At 44.6% G+C, this 24572-nt stretch overlaps 1 protein-coding gene across 1 annotated transcript; it reads right to left on the bottom strand.

Moving 5' to 3' along the window:
• Positions 1-680: 680 nt before the first annotated feature.
• On the bottom strand, positions 681-22866 carry LOC311141895 (zinc metalloproteinase-disintegrin-like berythractivase). The gene is made up of 22 exons (XM_084177393.1): positions 22714-22866; positions 19479-19564; positions 19207-19283; positions 18839-18917; positions 18671-18747; positions 18393-18576; positions 18062-18124; positions 16231-16302; positions 15692-15861; positions 14916-14997; positions 13570-13703; positions 13125-13302; positions 12156-12245; positions 11482-11677; positions 5188-5293; positions 4909-5065; positions 4695-4781; positions 3815-3908; positions 3504-3612; positions 3242-3332; positions 3047-3136; positions 681-1345 (listed from the first exon to the last, which is right to left on the bottom strand). Exons 1-22 carry the CDS (start codon positions 22769-22771, stop codon positions 1316-1318), a joined length of 2310 nt encoding a protein of 769 aa, XP_084033519.1. The 5' UTR covers positions 22772-22866; the 3' UTR covers positions 681-1315.
• Between the last annotated feature and the right edge of the window lie 1706 nt (positions 22867-24572).

A 24572-nucleotide genomic window follows, 5' to 3' on the forward strand; every position in this document is an offset into this window, starting at 1 on the left:
GGAAAACCTGCTTCAGTCTGTTTTACACCAGAGACTGGGAGATTAATTCACCTTTCAGCAGGACAATAACCTACAACACAAGGCCAAATCTATAGGAGCTGCTTACCAAGATAGTGAATGTTCCTGAGTGGCCTAGTTACAGTTGACTTAAATCTGCTTGAAAATCTATGGCAAGACTTAAATGCTGTCTAACCATGATCCCCAACATCTTGACAGAGCTTGAAGAATTTAAGAGAATAATGGGCAAATATTGCATAATCCAGGTATGTGAATCTCTTAGATTTACCAAAGAAGACTCACAGCTGTAATCTATGCCAAAGGTGTTTCTACCGTGTATTGACTCAGGGAGCTGAATACTAATGCAACGACTATTTTAGTTATTTAATTTTTATTCATCTTTAAAAAAATATATATATATATATTCCTTGACTTTGACAGTGTTTGATGTGTTGGCTTTTGTGTAGATTGACAAAATGACATACATTTTAATCCTACTTTGTCCCAAAATGTGATTAAATCCAAGGGGTCTGAATACTTTTGCAGTTGTATTCTCAGTCCGACTGTGGCTGCAGAGTTGCAGTTAGTTGTACAGCATTTCAGAATGTTCTACACTGAAAAAATGCATAGTATAAATGCTTGCTCACTGGACTTCCTCAATCTAAAATGAAGGAAAACTTGATCAGTATTGAGAAATTTTATACAGCAATGGCTGTCCTCTGTAATACTTTGTATTAATAAAAGTTTACTGTAGACTCAGTACTCAAGAAAAGTCAGGCATATACAGTCACCATTGGCAAATGTAGTAGTACAAAATAAATTGCATATTATATCACATACTGAACACTCACTCCCTCACATGGCAGTGACAAATAAATAAATTACAGGTATAAAATGAATACTAAAAAGTTCAATTTTTAAGATGTTCCTCGTAAAGAGGACTACTCAGTCCATGCCATATGTGACTACTGAGTGTTCCGATCATGCACATCATTGGCACAAACACATTCCTGGGGTTTCATAGGTAGCCTGACTGCCAGCATGTTTGTGCTATCATGCCAATTCCTTGTCACTCATTGTCATGCCAGACAATGAGCAATGGGGTTGGCAAGAGCACAAAGAGATCTGGGAACAGGCTTCTTCAGAGGTGGTGGCAGAGCCAACTTGTCTAGTCTAGGGTTCTGTAAAATGATCCCAAAGAAGTGAGATCTCTGGACTGACTGTGCTCTGGCTGGCCTGGCAGTTGCGGCCCTGCATTTGAGGTCTTGGTAAGGTTTGAGATCTTCCTGTTTCCACTCCTCTCCTTTAGATGGTGACATCAGACTCGTGGTGGTGGTGGTCTCAGAGCCTGAGAGAGATAAATATTTACAGTGAGGGAAAAAAGTATTTGATCCCCTGCTGATTTTGTACATTTTCACACTGACAAAGAAATTATCAGTCTATAATTTTAATGGTAGGTTAATTTGAACAGTGAGAGACAGAATAACAACAAAAAAATCCAGACAAACGCATGTCAAAAATGTTATAAATTGATTTGCATTTTAATGAGTGAAATAAGTATTTGACCCCCTCTCAATCAGAAAGAGTGTATTTTATACAGGTAACGAGCTGAGATTAGGAGCACACTCTTAAAGGGAGTGCTCCTAATCTTAGTTTGTTACCTGTATAAAAAGACACCTGTCCACAGAAGCGATCAATCAATCAGATTCCAAACTCTCCACCATGGCCAAGACCAAAGAGCTCTCCAAGGATGTCAGGGACAAGATTGTAGACCTACACAATGCTGGAATGGGCTACAAGACCATCGCCAAGCAGCTTGGTGAGAAGGTGACAACAGTTGGTGCCATTATTTGCAAATTGAAGAAACACAAAATAACTGTCAATCTCCCTCGGCCTGGGGCTCCATGCAAGATCTCACCTCGTGGAGTTGCAATGATCATGAGAACGGTGAGGAATCAGCCCAGAACTACACGGGAGGATCTTGTCAATGATCTCAAGGCAGCTGGGACCATAGTCACCAAGAAAACAATTGGTAACACACTACGCCGTGAAGGACTGAAATCCTGCAGCGACCGCAAGGTCCCCCTGCTCAAGAAAGCACATATACAGGTCCGTCTGAAGTTTGCCAATGAACATCTGAATGATTCAGAGGAGAACTGGGTGAAAGTGTTGTGGTCAGATGAGACCAAAACGGAGCTCTTTGGCATCAACTCAACTCGCCGTATTTGGAGGAGGAGGAATGCTGCCTATGACCCCAAGAACACCATCCCCACCGTCAAAGGTGGAAACATTATGCTTTGGGGGTGTTTTTCTGCTAAGGGGACAGGACAACTTCACCACATCAAAGGGACGATGGACGGGGCCATGTACTGTCAAATCTTGGGTGAGAACCTCCTTCCCTCAGCCAGGGCATTGAATGGGTCGTGGATGGGTATTCCAGCATGACAATGACCCATAACACACGGCCAAGGCAACAAAGGAGTGGCTCAAGAAGAAGCACATTAAGGTCCTGGAGTGGCCTAGCCAGTCTCCAGACCTTAATCCCATAGAAAATCTGTGGAGGGAGCTGAAGGTTTGAGTTGCCAAACGTCAGCCTCAAAACCTTAATGACTTGGAGAAGATCTGCAAAGATGAGTGGGACAAAATCCCTCCTGAGATGTGTGCAACTGGTGGCCAACTACAAGAAACGTCTGACCTCTGATTGCCAAAAAGGGTTTTGCCACCAGGTACTAAGTAATGTTTTGCAGAGGGGTTAAATACTTATTTCCCTCATTAAAATGCAAATCAATTTATAACATTTTTGACATGCGTTTTTCTGGATTTTGTTGTTGTTATTCTGTCTCCCACTGTTCAAATAAACCTACCATTAAAATTATAGACTGATCATGTCTTTGTCAGTGGGCAAACGTACAAAATCAGCTGGGGATCAAATACTTTTTTCCCCTCACTGTACTTTATGGTAAATGTTATTCCTGTTCAAATCTAAATGGATTAATTCACTTATGTGCCATTATGATATTAAGAATTATGCTAATAGTCTCTTTCTTACCTGTCGTGCAGCCCTGAAGTCACAGACCGGGGTTTGTGATTGGTTAGCAGCTGGAGGGGGTGGGGGCGGAGCTACTTTTGGTCTCTTGGGCTGGAAATAGTAAAAAGATGAATAAATAGGCAACAAGAATCTTATTAACCAAGGCCAACATTGAGATGATACTGTATAAATCAAAAGGTATTTCATTAGTATTACCTGCTGTGGCATAGCGTTGTTTTGGCTGGGGATTGGCAGTTTGTTATGGATGTGGTTGTCCACTGCATGGATTTTCTTCTGGGTATGGTGGCTAGCGGATGAGCAGACAGTGATTTTATTTTATATAACCTTTTTTTTTTATTATTTTTTTATTTAAGGAACACCCATTGATGTCAGAATACATATTTTACAAGGGAGACCTGACAATTGAGTACATCTTAATTCATCAAAGAATAATATATACCCCACGTAGTGTACTCACCTAGGCAGAGTGGGGAACTGTCGTCTCTTCTTTAGGAACACAGCCGATGCCCCAGCAATAGCAGCCAGGAGCAGCAGAGAGACTGTCACTGCAATGCCAATCACTCCTTCTACAATCACACACAGATAAGGTTAAGGAAAGGTCTATACAAGAGTTGAATACAATGAAAACACAGACCAAACCGATTGGCAAAACTTTACATAAAGATGCTCAAATACCTGTAGTAACACTGTAATTACTCTAGTAACATGTAAATAAAGTCTTATCCCTTTTATCGATTGAAACAATATTTTTTTTTAAACAAAGATTACCTCTGGAGAGGCCTGTGAAGCTTCCATCCTTTGTATCACAGCCTGGAAGTGACCATCCAGGTTCACACTGGCACTCCATTCTGTGATTACACACCTGCAGTGTCACAACACAGAAACACACACATCATTATAAGGCAGGGCTCTTCAACCTTTTCTTGTCCAGGGACCCCCATCAACATATTCAAATGAATTATCAACATTTTATAATGAATAGATTTGGTAGATCGTTTTTCCTTATTTTTGACCTTCCCACATTATAAATTAGAAGAGGAAATGTAAACTCTAACATAGCCTATTACCTCGAAAGGTAACTCCAAACACAATTTCGCTAAGAGCAGGTGTTTAGCTGGTTAAACAAAGGTTAGCCATGTGTTGGCTTTGAAAAAGCACCCCCGAATAGGCTATGTCAGATAATCCAGTGAGTGTAATTTGCTCAATATTTGGAGTTGAGAAATAAAAAGTTATCATTAGAAAGAAGATATTATCCTCTTTTCTACAGTAGGTATGTAATTCAAAAATAGTTTTTTTTTTTTTTTTGCCGACCCCCTGAGAACCCCTAGGGGGCCATGGACCCCGGCTGAATACATTTTTACATTTTAGTCATTTAGCAGACGCTCTTATCCAGAGCGACTGACAGTTAGTGCATACATTTTCATACTGTTTCATACGCCTGTTATAAGGACATATTCAAGAAACACTTGGAGGAGAGACCTCCAAGCAGAGATGACAGAAAGCAGCCTCAACTGGTGAGACCTGGAAAATCTTGCCTCAAACCGAATGAAGAGATGGAGGACATTTGTCAATGGCCTACGCTCCTTATAGCAGTGTTTCATCCCGAGCTCACCAATACCAAACCAGAGACAGGGGACGCTGTACTCACAGCATGTCCTTTGCACTGTGCTGAGCAGTTGGTGGCCTTGGGTCCGTAGGCTGTCTCAAGATCCACACACTCGTTCTTGCTGCACACCTTAGAATAGAAGACAGAGGAATGGGCACAAGAATAAAAGAGAAAATAACACGGTACACATTCAATTTAATTTCCAAAAACACAGCTAGAGGTAGCCTCAGTAGCAACAGCCAAAAAGTAATCTTACCTTCCCATCATTACACTTGGTCCCCGTGTCCACCTGTCCAAAGTCACTGTTGTGATCACCGTAGAATGTGGCTTTGCAGTCAGAGAACTTCACCATGCGACCATAGTTGGGATCGTCATTACCGTTATTGCAGAAGAGTTTCCCACACTGCACATCTCTACAAAGGAGAGCCACAGGAGGGAGTCATATCAGTGACACGCCGCTTAAATAAGCAACACCATAATCTGAGTAGTAAAAGCAGTCTATTGAAATAACATGGTATTGCTTGTTAGGCCTCACTGGCTCTGGCAAGGGATGTACTGGTCCTGTGAAGGCCGTCTGCAATAGGCGTAGTACAGTCCTCTGGTGTTCTGGTCATAGCAGTACGTTCTGGCTTTTTCAGCAGCTGAGGAGGGGATAACACCCAATGTTACAAAATGCATTAGAGTAGTTCAGAAAGGAAACCATTTATTAGAAAATATTACAATGCATAGTCTAGGCGTTAGGGCTCTGCTCCTTCAGGGTAGCGTCAGGCTAACTGCCAGAGCGAGGCGTCATATTGTCACGGTTTCGGCCGAGGCTGCCTCTCTTCCTTGCTCGGGCAGGCTTCGGCGTTCGTCGTCTCCGGAATACTAGCTGCCACCGTTGCATGTTTCTATGTTCGTTTGCTTTTGTCTGATTGTTGTTACACCTGTTATCGTTTAGTGTAATTAGTGTCCTATATAGTTCTCGTTGTGTTTGTCTAGTGTTGTGTGTGATTGTTTTCACTGTCGTGCGTTTAGCTTATGTATTTACAGTTTGCTCGGTTGAGCTGCTCTCCATTCTGTGTTTGGAGTATTTTGTCGCACGTGTTTTGTGCGCCCGCTTTATTTCGCCTGCGTGCAGAGTTTCTTGCCTCAGGGCATTTGTTTTCGTGCTGTGTTTGCTGCAAACTACTAAAGTCTTTTGGACTTACTTTGTGCGTCCTGCGCCTGATTCCACCACCACACCCACCTACAGCTACACTGACAGAATCACACACCATACTCGATGGAATCAGCAGGAGCCGCAGCAGCACAGGCGACGTTGGAGGACAGGGTCCGCGAACAGAATGACCAGATCCTGCGGATGGGGTCCGCACTGCAGGAGGTGATCACCACCATCCGAGGCTGGGAGACCCGAGGGACACCTCCACCGCCATCCTCCCTGCCCGCACCATCGGCAAGTCAGCCCATTCCCGCTCTGGAACCCAGAGGAGTGCGACTCTCGCTCCCGAGGGCCTACGATGGGACCGCGGCCGGGTGTCAGGGATTCCTTCTCCAGGTGGAGCTTTACCTGGCCACCGTGCACCCGGCGCCCTCGGGACACGAGAGCGTGTCCGCCCTGATCTCCTGCCTTTCCGGTAAGGCGTTGGAGTGGGCCAACGCAGAGTGGAGGAGAATCGACGCTAACACCATCACCTACGACGAGTTCTCCCGCCGCTTCAGGGCGGTGTTTGACCATCCCCCGGAGGGGAAAGCGGCGGGGGAGCGTCTGGTCTGCCTCCGGCAGGGGAAGAGGAGTGCCCAGGAGTTCGCCTTGGAATTCCATACTCTAGCGGCGGATGCAGGGTGGAATGAGCGGGCTCTCATCGATCACTACCGATGTAGTCTACGCGAGGACGTCCGTAGGGAGCTGGCCTGTAGGGACACCAGCCTCTCGTTCGACCAGTTGGTCGACATGTCCATCAGGCTGGATAACCTGCTAGCTACCCGCGGACGTCCCGAGGGGGGTCCGTCCATTTCACCCTCCAGCGCCTCTGAGCCGTGCCCCATGGAGCTCGGGGGCGCTGGCGCTAGAGAGAGGAGGGGTCGGCTTACGAGGGGGTCCATCTCCTGCACCAACTGTGGTCGGGAGGACACACCGCGGCTAGGTGCTGGGGATGGCCTCCTAGGGGAGAGGACGACAGGTCCCGCACTGGGGAGTCCTTCCAGGTGAGTAGGCGCCCCACTCACCCAGAGCTCTCTGTTGCACATTTCTGTATACCTGTGCGTTTTCCACAGGTAGCACCCCATTCCCAGCATAAGGCGCTGGTAGATTCAGGCGCGGCTGGGAATTTTGTTGATAAGAAGTTTTGTTTAGCCTTAGGGATTCCCCTTCTCCCTGTTGACGTCCCCTTCCCCGTTCATGCCCTAGATAGCCGTCCGTTGGGTGCGGGCTTGATCAGGGAGGTCACTGCGCCACTTAGGATGTGTGCGCAGGGGGGTCATCAGGAGATGATCCAGCTATTTCTGATCGACTCGCCTGCGTATCCGGTGGTGCTGGGCATGCCCTGGTTGAGTACCCATAACCCATCTATTTCGTGGCAGGAGAGGGCTCTGATGGAGTGGTCTGCCCAGTGTGTGGGTCGATGTTTAGGCGTTTCCATAGGGGCTACCTCGGTGGAGAGTCCAAACCAGGTGCCCGCATTGCACGTTCCCCCTGAGTATGGGGATTTGGCTATTGTGTTCAGTAAGTCGAGGGCGACGCAGTTGCCTCCCCATAGGCAGGGAGATTGTGCGATAGACCTCCAGGCAGGAGCTGCGCTCCCACGGAGCCATGTGTATCCTCTGTCTCAGGAGGAGAAGAGAGCTATGGAGACGTACATAGACAAATCTCTGAGACAAGGATACATACGGCCCTCCACTTCCCCTGCGTCCTCGAGTTTCTTTTTTGTGAAGAAAAAGGATGGAGGATTACGCCCGTGCATTGATTACCGTGGTCTCAATCAGATCACGGTGAAGTACAGTTATCCACTCCCGCTGATTGCGACCATGACGGAGTCATTGCACGGGGCGCGTTTCTTCACTAAATTAGATCTCAGGAGCGCGTACAACTTGGTGCGCATTAGGGGGGGCGATGAATGGAAGACAGCCTTTAGTACCACCTCGGGCCATTACGAGTATCTTGTCATGCCATACGGGTTGATGAACGCTCCTTCAGTTTTCCAATCATTCGTGGATGAGATCTTCAGGGACATGCAGGGGCAGGGGGTGGTCGTGTACATCGATGACATTCTCGTGTACTCGCCTACCCGAGTCGAGCATGTGGCCCTGGTGCGCCGAGTGTTGCGGAGGCTGTTGGAGCACGACCTGTATGTCAAGGCAGAGAAGTGTCTGTTCTTCCAGGAGTCGGTCTCCTTTTTGGGTTATCAGTTGTCTGCGTCAGGGGTGAAGATGGAGGTAGACCGGGTGTCAGCCGTGCGTAATTGGCAAACGCCAACCACTGTGAAGGAGGTGCAGCAGTTTTTGGGGTTTGCAAATGATTACCGGAGGTTTATCCGGGGTTTTGGACAGGTGGCAGCTCCCATAACGTCTCTTTTGAAGGGGGGTCCGGTGCTTCTGCAGTGGTCAGCCGAGGCGGACAGGGCGTTTGGGAGGCTGAAGGACCTGTTTACCTCGGCTCCGTTGCTGGCGCATCCGGATCCCTCTTTGCCATTTCAGGTAGAGGTGGACGCGTCAGAGGCCGGTATAGGAGCCGTGCTGTCGCAACGGTCCGGCGCGCCACCTAAACTCCGCCCCTGTGCTTTTTATTCCAAGAAGCTCAGTCCGGCGGAGCGAAACTATGACGTAGGGGACAGGGAGCTGTTAGCCGTGGTACAGGCCCTAAAGGTGTGGAGGCACTGGCTTGAGGGGGCTCAACACCCTTTCCTCATTTTGACGGACCACCGTAACCTGGAGTACATCCGGGCAGCGAGGAGGCTGAACCCTCGCCAGGCGAGGTGGAATATGTTTTTGACCCGGTTCACATTTAAGATCACGTACATCCCTGGGTCACAGAACGGTAAGGCAGACGCACTGTCTCGGCGGTATGACACGGAGGAGAGGTCCGTGGAGCCCACTCCCATACTGCCGGAGTCTTGTCTGGTGGCACCGGTAGTGTGGGAGGTCGATGCTGAACTCGAGCGGGCGTTACGCACCGACCCTAGTCCACCTCAATGCCCGGAGGGTCGGAAGTACGTTCCGCTCGAGGTTCGGGATCGATTGATCTATTGGGCTCACACGTCACCCTCCTCTGGACACCCTGGTATCGGCCGGACAGTGCACTGTCTTAGTGCCAAGTACTGGTGGCCCACGTTGGCGAGGGATGTGAGGGTTTATGTTTCCTCCTGCTCGGTGTGCGCCCAGTGTAAGGCGCCTAGACATCTGCCTAGGGGTAAGTTACTACCCCTGCCCGTTCCACAACGACCATGGTCTCACCTCTCGGTGGATTTCCTCACTGACCTTCCTCCGTCACAGGGAAATACCACTATACTGGTTGTTGTGGACCGGTTTTCTAAGGCCTGTCGTTTGCTCCCTATGCCGGGTCTTCCTACTGCCCTGCAAACCGCCGAAGCACTATTCACCCATGTGTTCCGGCACTACGGGGTACCCGAGGATATTGTGTCTGATCGAGGTCCCCAATTTACCTCCAGAGTCTGGAGAGCTTTTATGGAGCGGTTGGGGGTCTCGGTGAGCCTCACCTCGGGTTACCACCCGGAGAGTAATGGGCAGGTGGAACGCGTGAACCAGGATGTGGGTAGGTTTCTTAGAACATACTGCCAGGACCGGCCGGAGGAGTGGGCAAGGTACGTTCCCTGGGCCGAAATGGCCCAGAATTCCCTACGCCATTCCTCCACTAACCTAACCCCTTTCCAATGTGTGTTGGGTTACCAGCCGGTTCTGGCACCTTGGCAGCAGAGCCAGATCGAGGCTCCTGCGGTGGATGAGTGGGCGCGGCGCTCGGAGGAGACATGGAACGCTGCACACGTCCACCTGCAGCGGGCCCTCCGTCGTCATAAGGCGAGCGCCGATCTCCACCGCAGTGAGGGACCGGTGTACGCACCTGGTGATCGAGTCTGTCTCTCTACCAGAAACCTGCCCCTCCGCCTGCCCTGTCGGAAACTGGGTCGGCGGTTTGTAGGGCCATTTAAAGTCCTGAGAAGGTTGAACGAGGTGTGTTACAAATTACAACTACCTGTTGAGTATAAAAGTATTAACCCCTCGTTCCATGTGTCTCTTCTCAGGCCGGTGGTAGCTGGCCCACTCCAAGAAAGTGAGATCAGGGAGACTCCTCCGCCCCCATTGGACATCGAGGGGGCACCGGCGTACTCCGTGCGGTCCATCTTGGATTCGAGACGTCGGATGGGGGGTCTCCAATATCTAGTGGAGTGGGAGGGGTACGGCCCGGAGGAACGGTGCTGGGTGCCGAGGAGAGACATTTTGGACCCGTCTCTCCTGACGGAATTCCATCGTGGGCACCCGACGCACCCTGCTCCGCGTCCTCCTGGTCGTCCCCGAGGCCGGAGTCGGCGCACGTCTGGAGCCGCGCGTCAAGGGGGGGATACTGTCACGGTTTCGGCCGAGGCTGCCTCTCTTCCTTGCTCGGGCAGGCTTCGGCGTTCGTCGTCTCCGGAATACTAGCTGCCACCGTTGCATGTTTCTATGTTCGTTTGCTTTTGTCTGATTGTTGTTACACCTGTTATCGTTTAGTGTAATTAGTGTCCTATATAGTTCTCGTTGTGTTTGTCTAGTGTTGTGTGTGATTGTTTTCACTGTCGTGCGTTTAGCTTATGTATTTACAGTTTGCTCGGTTGAGCTGCTCTCCATTCTGTGTTTGGAGTATTTTGTCGCACGTGTTTTGTGCGCCCGCTTTATTTCGCCTGCGTGCGGAGTTTCTTGCCTCAGGGCATTTGTTTTCGTGCTGTGTTTGCTGCAAACTACTAAAGTCTTTTGGACTTACTTTGTGCGTCCTGCGCCTGATTCCACCACCACACCCACCTACAGCTACACTGACACATATGAAGATGATAATATAACTACAGGCAGCGAGCAAGATATGCTATATCAAATCCCCCGAAGGAAGAAACAGAACCAGGTGGAGGCTGGGGTGGTGGTGGGATGTCAGGTGTATTGTAATGCATATTTAAAGTGTGGACACAATGGTGACTTTTGTTGTTTCAGCCTTTTTGAGAGATGCCATCACCTGGTTCTGTTTCTTCCTTCGGGGGATTTGATATAGCATATCTTGCTCACTGCCTGTAGTTATATTATCATCTTCATATGACGCCTCGCTCTGGCAGTTAGCCTGACGCTACCCTGAAGGAGCAGAGCCCTAACGCCTAGACTATGTCAGAAACAGCAAGCATAGCAAGTAACAGCTAGTTACAGCAGCAACGGTAGCAAGAGACACCAGCGCATGGTTGCGCATGACATCCGGCATTGAGGAAGCATTTGTAGAACTGGTCAAATTTAAATAGAATGTAGGTAGAGTGTGAAGCAAATTGGTGCAATATCTGCTGATGGGACCACACCCGGGTTTCCCTTCTGAACTGGCTCTGGTTTATTAGTGAATCACCATGTGTCAAAAAAGAGAGGGTGATGGCATCTCTCAAAAAGGCTGAAACAACAAAAGTCACCATTGTGTCCACACTTTAAATATGCATTACAATACACCTCCTGACTTGACCATTTCATGACAGGAAATTGATCTAAAAAAAGACATGCAACAGCAAGGTTGCAGTATGAGAATATGAACCAGAAGAGCTACCTACATCACCTGATCTGATGAGAGGTGACTCTGTGATGACGATACAGAGGGAAATGCTTTCACACTTACATGGTCCATACATTTTCATACACTGGCCGTGATGCTGTGGACACTGGCCGTTGAGGCAGTAGCCCCTCCCTCTATCACAGGAGATCCCATTGACAGAGAAGACGTCCTCAGGACAGTCGGCTGATTTCCCTGTGCAGTACTCTGCCAGGTCACAGTCATCATGCTTACTTCTGCACTCTGTGGACGAGGCCATGATCTGTGGAGAGAGTGGTTGTTGCTATGTTCAGTATCACTAGCTTGTTAGTCTTCCCACATCCGACAGTCATGAGTATGGAAAGATAGTCTTTTAGCTTGGTGAAAGAGGTGTCACGCTGCATCTGTACTCTGAATCCACTCTGACTGTCGAAATATAAGATTAAACTAGCCTGGCTGACTCGCAGATCCACGTGTACACAACGAGTTGCTTTTGCCAGACTAGTTCTAAACAATACGTATTCAAGATGATGTGTTATTAAGTGATAATATGGAAAATATTCTGCTTTCACTATTTCCTTTCCTTTTAAAGTTATATAAAATGAAGGAATGAAAGTGAAATGTCTTCAATGCACATACATTTTAAGTCATAAAACCCTTTGACATAGTTATACGTGTCTGCTGCATGTCCACAAGAGGGCTGTGGTATCAGAGGAACACAGAAGGACGTCTAAAACTGTTGAACTGTGGTCTGGTCTCACCTTACAGTCTTCACAGCACTCTCCTGCAGCACACTCTGAGCCCTTGGTCAGTGTGCAGCTGGTGGCATTACAGCAAGGGTTTGTACACTCCTATAACATCAAAACCCTACATGTCATTATGAGAATGCTATGAGGTGATCAGCAAGTTATCAAGGAATGAGAACATAATGTACATCCATCCAGTATGTAAATATCTCAAAGTCAAGCCTCTATGTATGTGTAGGCTTTAACTAGATGCCAAAGGGTTTCCCTGATCCATGTTTACCCCCTAAAGTTTTATACCACAGTAAGACACGCTAACTAAGTAAAACAAACATTGTACTGTAGTAGGCTATAAATAGGAATTGCAGGCTGATGCAAACAAGACTTGGCAGGAGAGGTGTAGTTCAGCAAGACAGGGACACAATAAGATGGTATCTTATCAGACCGACTAACAGGTCTGGACAGACTGACTTGACTAAACTGTCCTGCACACCTAACTGCCTCTGACTGGAATGTAAACTGATGTTCATGGATTATTACTTTCAACGTTTCTTCTACCAGATCACCATATAGCCATGACTATCATACAATGCGTGAAAATGTATAGTCTACAATGTCTGGAAATGTGAATCATCTAGTGAATCTTATCATTGCATTACTGCCATGTCAGTACACTCATTCGAAGAGAAATTCCCAAACATTTAGGTTTTTCTAAGGTGGGTGGTGGTGGATATATGTATATCAGGATAGGCCTGTGCTTGTCAAAGGCATTCTCTATTGCATTCTCTATTTTGCCCCTAGCTAAGGAAAACAGGCATGACCAGGCAAAGACCACGCACATAAATCTGAAATGTTATTCCCAGAAATGCAATGTAATCACTTGACATACTTGTATTAACTCCACGAGAACCAACTTTTGTCTGATTTGAATGGCACATTGTTGATCTAAATGGTGGTAGAAGGAATAGAATGAGAAGGTTAATTCACCTCCAGGGAGCCACAATCACACGCCTCTCCTTTCTCCAGAAAGCCATTCCCACACACTGGGGTTGATACCACATTTCGGTAGTCTGGCTTGTTCAGTAGGCACTCAGGGTTACGATTATTCAGGAACTGGTCATAGTTCACACTACTGCAGCTACTGAATGACTTAGGGATATCCCAGCTGAAAGAAAAAACACTTAAGTTACCCATAAGGTCATATACTGACTTTCAATATAACCACTGTAGCACAAAACACTGTGCTGTCCAAGTGGGTAGAACTGTATAGCTGCTCTGTGTGTTATGAGCAGAGAAAACAATGCCTGTAAGTATTCTTTAATACATATTCCCTCTTGCTTGTAAACCACAATCAGATGGTTTATCATTGACAGCATTCCATTCTAGTCACAACATTATATATTTCGAAACTTCTCATAATAACGGTCCTTACCTGAGGGCACCAGCCATTACACAGCTATTCCCAGAACAAGTACAGGCACTGGAGTCATCGTGGTTCATGCCCAGGTTGTGGCCCATCTCATGGGCCAATGTGGCCCCCACAGCTATGGCCCTGGCGTTGTGATCCTGTAAGGTAGTAAATAGTTAACATTAAATGGAATTGAATGTGTTTGACCATATCTTATAATCTGTGAAACTAACCTTGATAAATAGGTTAGAGATTAAATTGATATAGAATGTGTGTGACTGTCTCATTCTATCAAAATGCGCTAAAATCTAATCGAGCTCCCTTTTTCTGATTATAGACATCTTGTTCTGCATGTTGGTTGATTAGATAGTTAAAGAGCAAAAAGCAACTTCTCCTTTTGAAAATGCCTACGTGGCATCGATATGAGGAAGAAACAGTTATTCTAGTGTCAAAATGTACTAAGAAGTGTAAATAGGATATTTTGGTTCATAAAGTCAGTCTTGTCCAAAACAAAGATTTGTGTGATTAAAAAAAAGAAGGTATTTCACGGAATGAAGGGTACGCTAACATTTTTCCTTGGGTTGGGTTTATTTAAATCCTGCCCAAATGCCCACAGCTGGCAGCACCCAAGTAATCATCAATTCAGAGAGCAGCTGCATGCGACCCGATCGTAATGCCCATGCAATTTGGTTTGACATTCGATATCCCTATGGGGCTAGTTAGGGACCATCAGTAAATTACACAATGTACATGGGACTAAAAAATTATGTCAATAGCTCCGAATTTCAATGACTTAAAAATCTCAAACCAATTATAAGTTGTAGAAATTCATATACAAATATTGAAAGCGTTTAATGAGACAACCAAAAGGTGTGCAACATGAAAATATTGTCCCATTTACATTGTATAATTTATTGATGGTCCCTAACTAGCCCCAGAGAAGTCTTTAACAGCCCCCATTTAACTGTGTGAAATCCTTCATTAATATATTTTTTAATTTTAGTAATTTAGCAGATGCTCTTATCCAGAGCGACTTAATGTAGTAAGTGTATACTTTTTTAAAACTTTTTTGTACTGGTCCCCCTGTGGGAATTGAACCCAATCACCATGCTCTTCCAACTGAGCCACACTGGACCGTAAAGTACATTTCATTCCCATGCCGTTTTTTTCACAACTATTTCTAAAAAGTTAATCTTCCAATTCAACCTTCACTTTTTCTGCTTTGTAAACTTCACAGTTTGGAAACTTGGTAGAACCTCTCCATTGTCCCATTTTACTTGTTCAATTCCTCATGCAAAATCAAGCCTACTAACACAAATAATGGCAGCTTATTGTGTTGGCAAATGTAGACCTAATGAAATGTACTTTACCTGCACCACCCCAACTGAATGACCTGAACATAAAGTCCCGATGAAGGCCAGACCCACCGTCGAGCCCTCAAAGTCAATGCCACTGAAACACAGGGAACAAGAAACATATCAACCCCACATACGTATACATGTCAGCCACAGTGTTTTTGCATTGCCCATGTATTCATTGTTTTTGTCTGTTTAATCGTGGATTTGCAACAAAATGCGGATTACTATTACTCAGGATGAGCTACTGAATATTAGGGACACATTGCCAGCTGTTTTGTGTTCTGAAGTTTTGTCCTCAGGCACCGAAATATTGATATTGTATCTGTATGTTGTCTGGGTGGACTGGGTAGGTGTAAATGTACTTGGCGAATAAAGGAGATTCTGATTCTGATGTTAAATACCCATGTTATAAATTCTTCAATGTGGGTCTATCAAGAATGACAACGTTCCAAACCAAGATGGCCTAATCAGGTGACCCATCAGGTGACCATCAGCTGACCCTATAAAGACGCCTGACAAGCACACACCAAACGAGAAACACTATTTTCATGCCACTTTGATACCTCTACGACGAGAAGTTACCTTTTTTGTAGCAGGTTAGGAGAATTAGGTTACGGTTAGGAAAAGCAAAACATTATCACCTAACCTGCTACGAAAATCACTTCCGGTCGTAGCTGTATCGAAGTGGTGTAAAAAGAGTGTCCCCAAATTTCTTTGGCTGAGTCCAATAGTACCTGATTAGGTGTGCGTTGTGGCCTACCTGATGAGGTGTGTACGTCATGGCCTACCTGATGAGGTGTGCGTTGTCGTGGGGCTTGGTCTTGGCCAGGTCGCTGTTCCTCCACGTGGTAAAGGCATCCAGGGTGGCACCAGCAGGGGCGGTCACTGATATCTTATCGCTGTCTGACCATACCTCCAGACCAACCAGGGCAATAAAGGTGTTGAGGGGCTTATATACCTGCAGGCAGATTTATTTCATGGTCAGGTAAGACTCTCCCCATTAAAACAATTAGGTGTGGTTTACCCTGACAGAGAAAAAGCATAGTCCAGAACTAGGCTTAATCGGTGTCCTGGAAACCGTTACAGTTCATTGGATAACAATTAAAACATACTGTGGTTTCAATTGGATGACCTTCATAAGGCAGAGAAACAAACAAGTACTGTACAAGCAGAGCCAGAAGACAAAAAAGCTGTGGTGAGAATCTAAGTAAACATGGAGGTGTTTGATATTAGGTTACCAGGCCAGCAGGGACATCGTGCTGTAAGGGGGTCTTATAGGGATGTACTGCAGTTTGCTAATGCTGGCGTCACCATGTGACTGACTCACCATGTTGACGAAGTTGACCACTTCAAATATCCTCTTACGCAGCTTTCCGAGATTACTCTCCATCTTCTTGTACTGAAACGGTATGGATGCAATATGTTTTAGTGTGCTCACAAGAGAACAACGGACATCCTGTCACAATGCATTACTCTCTAATTAGATAAGATTATTAAGAATATTTGATAGATACAGTGCCTTCGGAACGTATTCAGACCCCTTGACTTTTTCCATATTTTGTTACGTTACAGCCTTATTCTAAAATGGATTTAAAAAAATAATAATCCTCAGCAATCTACACACAATACCCCATAATGACAAAGCAAAAACAGGTTTTTCGATTTCTTAGCAAATGTATTCAAAATAAAAAAAAACTGAAATACCTTATTTACATAAGTATTCAGACCCTTTGCTATGAGACTCAAAATTGAGCTCAGGTGCATCCTGTTCCATTGATCATCCTTGAGATATTTCTACAACTTGATTGGAGTCCACCTGTGGTAAATTCAATTGATTGGACACGATTTGGAAAGGCACACACCTGTCTACAATATATAAAGGTTCCACAGTTGACGATGCATGTCAGAACAAAAACAAAGCCATGAGGTCGAAGGAATTGTCCGTAGAGCTCTGAGACAGGATTGTGTCAAGGCACAGATCTGGGGAAGGGTACCAAAAAATGTCTGCAGCATTGAAGGTCCCCAAGGACAAAGTGGCCTCCATCATTCTTAAATGGGAGAAGTTTGGAACCACCAAGACTCTTCCTAGAGCTGGCCGCCTGGCCAAACTGAGCAATCGGGGGAGAAGGGCCTTGGTCAGGGAGGTGACCAAGAACTTGATGGTCACTGACAGAGCTCTAGAGTTCCTGGAGATGGGAGAACATTACAAAAGGACAGCCATCTCTGCAGCACTCCACCAATCAGGCCTTTATGGTAGAGTGGCCAGACGGGAGCCACACCTCAGTAAAAGGCACATGACAGCCCACTTGGAGTTTGCCAAAAGGCACCTAAAGACTCTCAGGCCGTGAGAAACAAGATTCTCTGGTCTGATGAAACCAAGATTGAACTCATTGGCCTGAATGCCAAGCGTCACGTCTTTAGGAAACCTGGCACCATCCCTACGGTGAAGTATGGTGGTGGCAGCATCATGCTGTGGGGATGTTTTTCAGCGGCAGGGACTGGGAGACTAGTCAGGATCGAGGCAAAGATGAACGGAGCAAAGTACAGAGAGATCCAGCGCTCAGGACCTCAGACTGGGGCGAAGGAATGTCTCTGAATGTCCTTGAGTGCCCCAGCCAGAACCCGGACTTGAACCTGATCGAACATCTCTGGAAAGACCTAAAATTAGCTGTGCAGCAACGCTCCCCATCCAACCTGGGATAAATGGGAGAAACTCCCCAAATACAGGTGTGCCACGCTTGTAGCATCATACCCAAGAAGACTTGATCGAGGCTGTAATCGCTGCCAAAGGTGCTTCAACAAAGTACTGAGTAAAGGGTCTGAATACTTATGTAAATGTTTATCCGTTTTTTCGTTGTTTTTTTTATTAGCAAAAATGTATAAAACTGTTTTTGCTTTGTCATTATGGGGTATTGTGTGTAGATTGATTAGGAAAAAAACAATGTAATCAATTTTAGAATAAGGCTATTACCTAACAAAATGTGGAAAAAGTCAAGGGGTCTGAATACTTTCCAAAGGCACTGTATAGGTTGGTTTCCTAAATATTATTTGGTCAAAATAATGGCCAAAGAAATGATGAGAATGAAATGTTCAAGTGTATTGTGTTGATTCTGGTAGAGGTGAGGTACTTGTGTTTCTGGTGTATTGTCAGTTCTTACCTCACGGTTGTCTGCAACAAGGATAAGCTCAACATATTTTTGCTGTTGAAGTATAGATGGACCCTAATAAACAGGAAAACGTGGTTAGAAATGAAGGGTGCTCAACCAATGTGAGTTGAGGTGCAACCCCTAAAAATTGATCATCATTGAAAAGGAAAAGGCGCAACGCTCGCTCACCATTAAAAACTCAATGTTTTATTCAAGCAAAGACAAAAAGGTGACGTTTCGTCCATCAATGGCCTTCATCAGAACACATCATTTCCTGTTAGGGAATATCAGACTATATTTAACTACAGACATTTTAGGTATATTAATGGATTGGATGTCTTACTGAGGCTCGAGAGCGGCTCCTGCTAGCAGTGGAAGGGTAGTCAACGTTCCAGGTAGTATTAGTGACTCCACACAGCATAGGCTTGGAGTTCTGGTCCTCGTATTTCAGCACTGCATGATCACCATCATCCCCCCCTGACAGGGGCTCAATCAGGTACCTTTGGGTGGCCGTTCTGAAATATCCACTAAAATAAAAAAGACATAATAGACATTATACAATCGATTTTGGGTATGAAATAGTGTTTCACTGTGGACTAATAGAAATGTAGGGCTGCCTGCCTGAGTCCATTGCAGGTGCTCATGCTGACCGTAGATTCACTGTCATCCACAATACTGCCGTGATAGTAGCAGTGATCCTGGAGAAGAGAATGAAGGTTAAAGGGCCTTAATCAAGGCACTTAGAAACAGCCTATGGCTACCTATCAAGGGTATGTTCTAATCACTTACCATATCCTGAGGCGTAGAGGTGACTGGTGTGCCATCCTCAGTGTAGTAAGTCTCACTATAGTCTTTTGTGAGTAATTCCCTGAGGGGATATTTAAAAAAAAAGTTATTCATTACATATTTCCTCAGACTGACCTACATGTTCAAAGGAATTAATGCGGTGATAACAAAATTAATATATTTCTTGAATGATATTTGAGGATGCAGTGTATGGCTACAAATGGGAACTGAACACTAGACTGTGGTAAGACAGTTCTCCACATAGTGCACATCCTTATTTAGGGGAAAGAGGAAGCATGTGATAAGCTTATTTATATTGTGTGAGAAGTTAACATTTTGTAGAAAGAGATGGCTTTTGCCAGAGTATGTACCTATTCTTCTCCAGGTGCATCTCAATGTCTTTCCCACCCACTCTCATTGCATACTTAATAGTTTCTGGCCTGGATGACTGAGGGAGAGGATTAGGATTAGTTGATACCATAGATATAATCTCTCCTCAGTACATTAACATGGTCTCTTATACCACTTTGTTACAAGCAGTAAACACAATTGTTAATAAAGAATAGTTTGGCATTTATGTCTACAGAGTATTTCACAGCAAAACAGCTCCTGTGCAGGGAGGAAGAACAGGAGAAGAACTTACCTCGGTTTCTCTTTTCTGCAGAGCATGAAGTCTGATGGGTCGGACTACCTCATAGTCCCTCACCCCTTCAAGAGGACCATGACTCACTGTGGGGAGAGAGGGAGAGTGAACGATGAGGGATAGAGAGAATTCAAGAATGGACCATCTTCGTCTGTTTCCATTCTGAGCCATTCTATTCTAAACGTATCATAACCTGAAGAGGATGATGTTAACCTCTACGGGATCGGTGTCCCGTATACGGGATGGTTAAGCTAACGTGTGCTAATGTGATTAGCATGACTGTTGTAAGTAACAGCAAACTTTCCAGGACATTGACATCTCTTATATGGGCAGAAAGCTTAAATTATTGTTAATCTAACTGCTCTGTCCGATTTACAGTAGCTATTACAGTGAAAAAATACCATGCTATTGTTTGAGGAGAGTGCACAACAACAAAAAACGTATCACGGCAACTGGTTTGATACATTCACCTCTGAAGGTAAATAATGTACTTACATTCAGTAATCTTGCTCTGATTTGTCATCCTAAGGGTCCCAGAGATAAAATGTAGCATAGTTTTGTTTGATAAAATCAATTTTTATATTCAAAATGTAGGAACTGGGTTCTACAGTTTGAACCCCTGCTGTCTCTGGCTCCACACCCACCCCGTCCGGGCATCTAGATGTGTGAAAATTAATGTACAAGCTAATGATCCATCATGTATGACATTCCTGGGAGTTTGTATTACCACATAATTTTTGTATGTTCCCTATAGTTATGCACTTGAAAATGTATAAACTGACCAAAATCGGCACATTTGGGCAGACTTAATACAAAATAGTCCAGTATTGCAATGCTTCACTGGATCAATCTGAAACTTTTCACACACACTGCTGCCATTTGTGTCCAAAATCTAAATTGCGCCTAAACTGCAGTATTATATTGCAGCCTTTCTCTTGCATTTCAAAGATGATGGAACAACAACAAAAAATATAATGTTTTTTTGTTTGTATTATCTTTTACCAGATCTAATGTGTTATATTCTCCTACATTAATTTCACATTTCCACAAACTTCAAGTGTTTCCTTTCAAATGGTATCAAGAATATGCATATCCTTGCTTCAGGTCCTGAGCTAAAGGCAGTTAGATTTGGGTATGTCTTTTAAGGCGAAAATTGAAAAGAATATTCTGATCCTTAAGAGGTTAACCTTGTTTCCAGGCATTGACTGGTCCATTGGTAAGGAACAGTCAGATGGCAGTGTTTTGCCCTTGATCTGCAGCAGTATAACCCTGGCTTTCCTTATATTCAATGCATTTCATTAATGTTTACACATTGTCTCGTCAAACGACAGTATGAATACCTCAGATACATGAACACAGGCTGTTTGACCCTTGCATATGATAATTATAATATGCCATTTAGCAGACGCTTTTATCCAAAGCGACTTACAGTCATGTGCGCATACATTTTTTACGTATGGGTGGTCCCGGGGATCGACCCCACTACCCTGGCGTTACAAGCGCCATGCTCTACCAGCTGAGCTACAGAGGACTAGGTGCTGTTTCTAGGTGCTGTTCTAGGTGCTGTTTCGTTAGAGAGTGTATGTCAAGGGCTGACAGATGGATATAGATGTTTTTGTTATCTTTGTTACCCTTTCTTGTTCTCTGTCAGGCCTGATTGATTTGTACTTGAGCTTGGCCCATTGAAGTTCATATCAGCCTCTTCGTGATTGGGCCATAGAGGAACATTGGGAATTATGTCATTAAATTGGTTGTCTCGTTCCCAGACACTTCCACAGCTAAGATTTTGACATATGGGCGATGCCCCCCACAATCAGTTTGGGTTTACCAGATAATGCAATAATCTCTGTGTTCTCATTCCATCCATACCTGGTGTGTCAACACTTACTAACAATACTAAATTGATGTTTCCCAATAGTCGTTGTGAGAAGGAGACTTAGTTAAGGTTTTATCACTATAGATCAACGATTCGCAACTGGTGGATTGGGAGGTTTTGAATGGGTTGAGGGGGTCTGAGTAAAAAATAAATAACTTAAACCACAAAAACCCAGTAGAAAGTGATTCAATAATTTAATCTCTGAACAATTCTTCTTCAGTCAGTATTTTGAATATAGAGCTATTAGCAGTGCTGTTTAGCAGATTTGGTTGATTTGTGGTCTCTAACCAGTGAGCTTATTAACATCAAGAATATGGGCAAAATTGAATTATTGACAATGAAAAGGTGGGAATGTTGTTCCCACATTATACAATTGCTACATTTAATATCAATATAGCAGTAAAAATAGTTTTCCAGATTGCATTTTAGCGATTTATCACCCTACTCCCCTGCGAATATTGGGTCTCGACAGGCAACCATGTTCAATTTGGGTTCTGAGGCAAAACCAGTTGAGAACCACTGCTATAGAGGGGTTTCCAGAGGGTTACAGGCAGTACCTGTCTGACTCATTTCCACCTTATCAGGTCAGGAGAAAGAGTGGAATAGAGTGTTGAGAAGGGTGTGGCATTGTTGTGGTACAAAGTCCAGTTTCAGCCACACAATTTCACAAAAAGCACTCTTCGTATGTCTGTGCATATTTATTTAGACATGCCTAGTCTAGAGATGATTGACTAATGACTACTGTAATTATTAAACCATGTAGAACTGATAGCATGATCGCCCTGTCTGGTGCTCTGTCAGTGCCACAGGAAGCCATGTTAGAATCAAATGGATGAAAAGTATTGTAGTTTTGAATTAAATATACTGGCTGCTATACTTTTTCAGACGTTTTACTAAACAAAGCCATGGAGAGATCTGAACGTTCACAGACTTCCAATTTAATCCATTTTCACGCTCCTTCAGAAAAACATGAACAGAAGAGATTCTTTGCCTCTTTTCTTCTAAATGTCTTTGCTTCAGTATTAAAAACAACCCACTGGGCACAAAAGTCAATTCACCATCTATTCCACGTTGGTTCAATGTAATTTCATTGAAACGATGTGGAAACAACGTTGATTCAATCAGTGTGTGCCCAGTGGGAACTCACATTATATTTATTCCCCACTGTAGAAATCCTTTTAATCATACTTGTAATTCCCTCAAACAGAACATTTACTTTCTCCTTTGAGAAATATATATAAACTCACTGTACTGTAAGTGCAGCTAGTCTGAATAAAGTGCCCTGAGAACATGGCTGACTGGGGCTTAGTTAACCTGTGTCATTGTGCTGTGAGGAGACGGGTGTATCCAATGACTTACCTGAGAGATTGAGGGAGGCAGTTAGGGTAAAGATCCACAATAGAAGTTTATGTGTCATTGTTGACGTGCAGACAGCTACTGAAACACAAGTGATGGTCTGAGGGGCTTTATGGGTTACCTGGTTGCATGCTCATGTGTTACCATTCACAGGCCACACCTTATTGGGCGGCCCCAGCCTGTCAGTGGCGGAGTTCGTTTCGCATGGCCCATAACCCCGGGTGGGCGGAGTTTGCTCATTTTAGACCATTCCATTGGTCCTTAAGTGAAATCTATCTCCACTCACCCGGGGCACCGGGCCATGCAAAACTAACTTTACCATTGTCACAGCCACTTCCTGATAGTCATAGCTAGTGTACACACAATGTGCTACAGTGTGTCTCCCAAATGGCACCCTATTCCCTATAAAGTGCACTACTTTTGACCAGTAGTGCACTATAAAGGTAAAAGGTCATGTATGAACAAAAAATGTATTTATTTAACTAATCTCTGTATTGTTGTGACTAAGGGAACAATGAGAACATAGCATCTCCTGAAACTTGTTTGAACAAATTGATATACTTATTTCTAAAAGTGAACTGACACATTTTTATTTTCTTGCTGTTACCATTGCACCACTAAAGGAAACATGGTGTGTGTGTGTGTGTGTGTGTTGGTGGGACCGGAGGTACCAGGAAAAATACACAAGTTATGCAAAAGGAATGTTGTGTAAACATCTTCAACCCCATTGGTGCATGGTATTTTACCCTGCATTCTTTCAATTACCTGGACTGTGTTCCTACACGTCACTGTGTGCGTCCCAAATGGCACCCTAATCCCTTTCAAATACTTTGTTCTTCTTCCGCTTGCCTGAAACCCATGAGTCATCTTAATTCAACTTGTGATGCCCATGCCGGAATTCATAAAGCAAATCACTTCCGTTGTCACGCTGTATTATGATTTACTGTTCAAATATAGTCAAGACAATTCATCATCCATGCCAAATAAAGACTCAAACCCTATCACTAGCAGTATTGATATCCGGCGGCGGGTGTTCTCCTTCTCTATCTCACCCACTACACGTGTGCTTGAAACATGCCCAAAACACAGTCTGAGAAGATTTTAAGGGCAATGTGTCTCTCACACTAGAGAAGGAGAAATGTATGCTGTGTCCCTCCTTGACCCTTCTTGGGATCTAATAATAGCAAACACAAGTCATACTTTCTTCTCAGATGAGACCATATCCCTCCTTTAACGTTAATGGTAACTATCCCTTGGGTAGGTTTACTGTAGGCCCACTCTGTTTTATAGGGTGTTGTTTTTCAATGATCTGGTGCTACTGTGATACAGAGGTGGCACCACAGGTTCAAAAGTGGTGTGGCAAAATGTGTACGCGTCTTTTCTGGAGCCTGGAGTTTTACCAGATCTCATAACCTGGTCAGGTAATATCATGCGAATTGTAATTCGTAACATATCATACTAAATGGAGTGTCTCGGATTCGCATACAGAATAATACGAAATGCTCTGAGACCAGGTTGTGAATACATCAATAGCTTAGGCCTCAGTGTGTGGAGACGCACATATTGTACAATATGAGGAGGAAATGATACTCCTAAAAATGCTTTCCAATTTAACTGACTCACACAATGATGCGCAGCTCACTTGCCGACGACGGCCGATTTTTGTAGCCTACAACAGATAGATTAGAGTATTTTGTTTCAGAAGGAGTCATTTGCTTTCCAACCTGTGTTTTCCAGCGATTGTATTTGAAATATTGCAAAAGACCTGTTTCGTCTGCATGCTGTTCATTACCTGTATTAACTGCACCTGTTTGAACTTGTTACCTGTATAAAAGACACCTGTCCACACACTCAATCAAACA

This window comes from Coregonus lavaretus, assembly GCF_964263955.1.
Source record: "Coregonus lavaretus genome assembly, chromosome: 14".
Classification (NCBI taxonomy): domain Eukaryota; kingdom Metazoa; phylum Chordata; class Actinopteri; order Salmoniformes; family Salmonidae; genus Coregonus; species Coregonus lavaretus.

Excerpts from the sequence above, each read along its gene's own strand:
- LOC311141895 (XM_084177393.1), bottom strand. The coding sequence starts at position 22,771 with ATGACACATAAACTTCTATTGTGGATCTTTACCCTAACTGCCTCCCTC. Across the intron at positions 18,748-18,838 it reads CCTCTACGCCTCAGGATATG|GATCACTGCTACTATCACGG; the intron begins GTAAGTGATTAG and ends TCTCTTCTCCAG. Across the intron at positions 18,125-18,392 it reads GGAGCCGCTCTCGAGCCTCA|GGTCCATCTATACTTCAACA; the intron begins GTAAGACATCCA and ends CCTGTTTATTAG.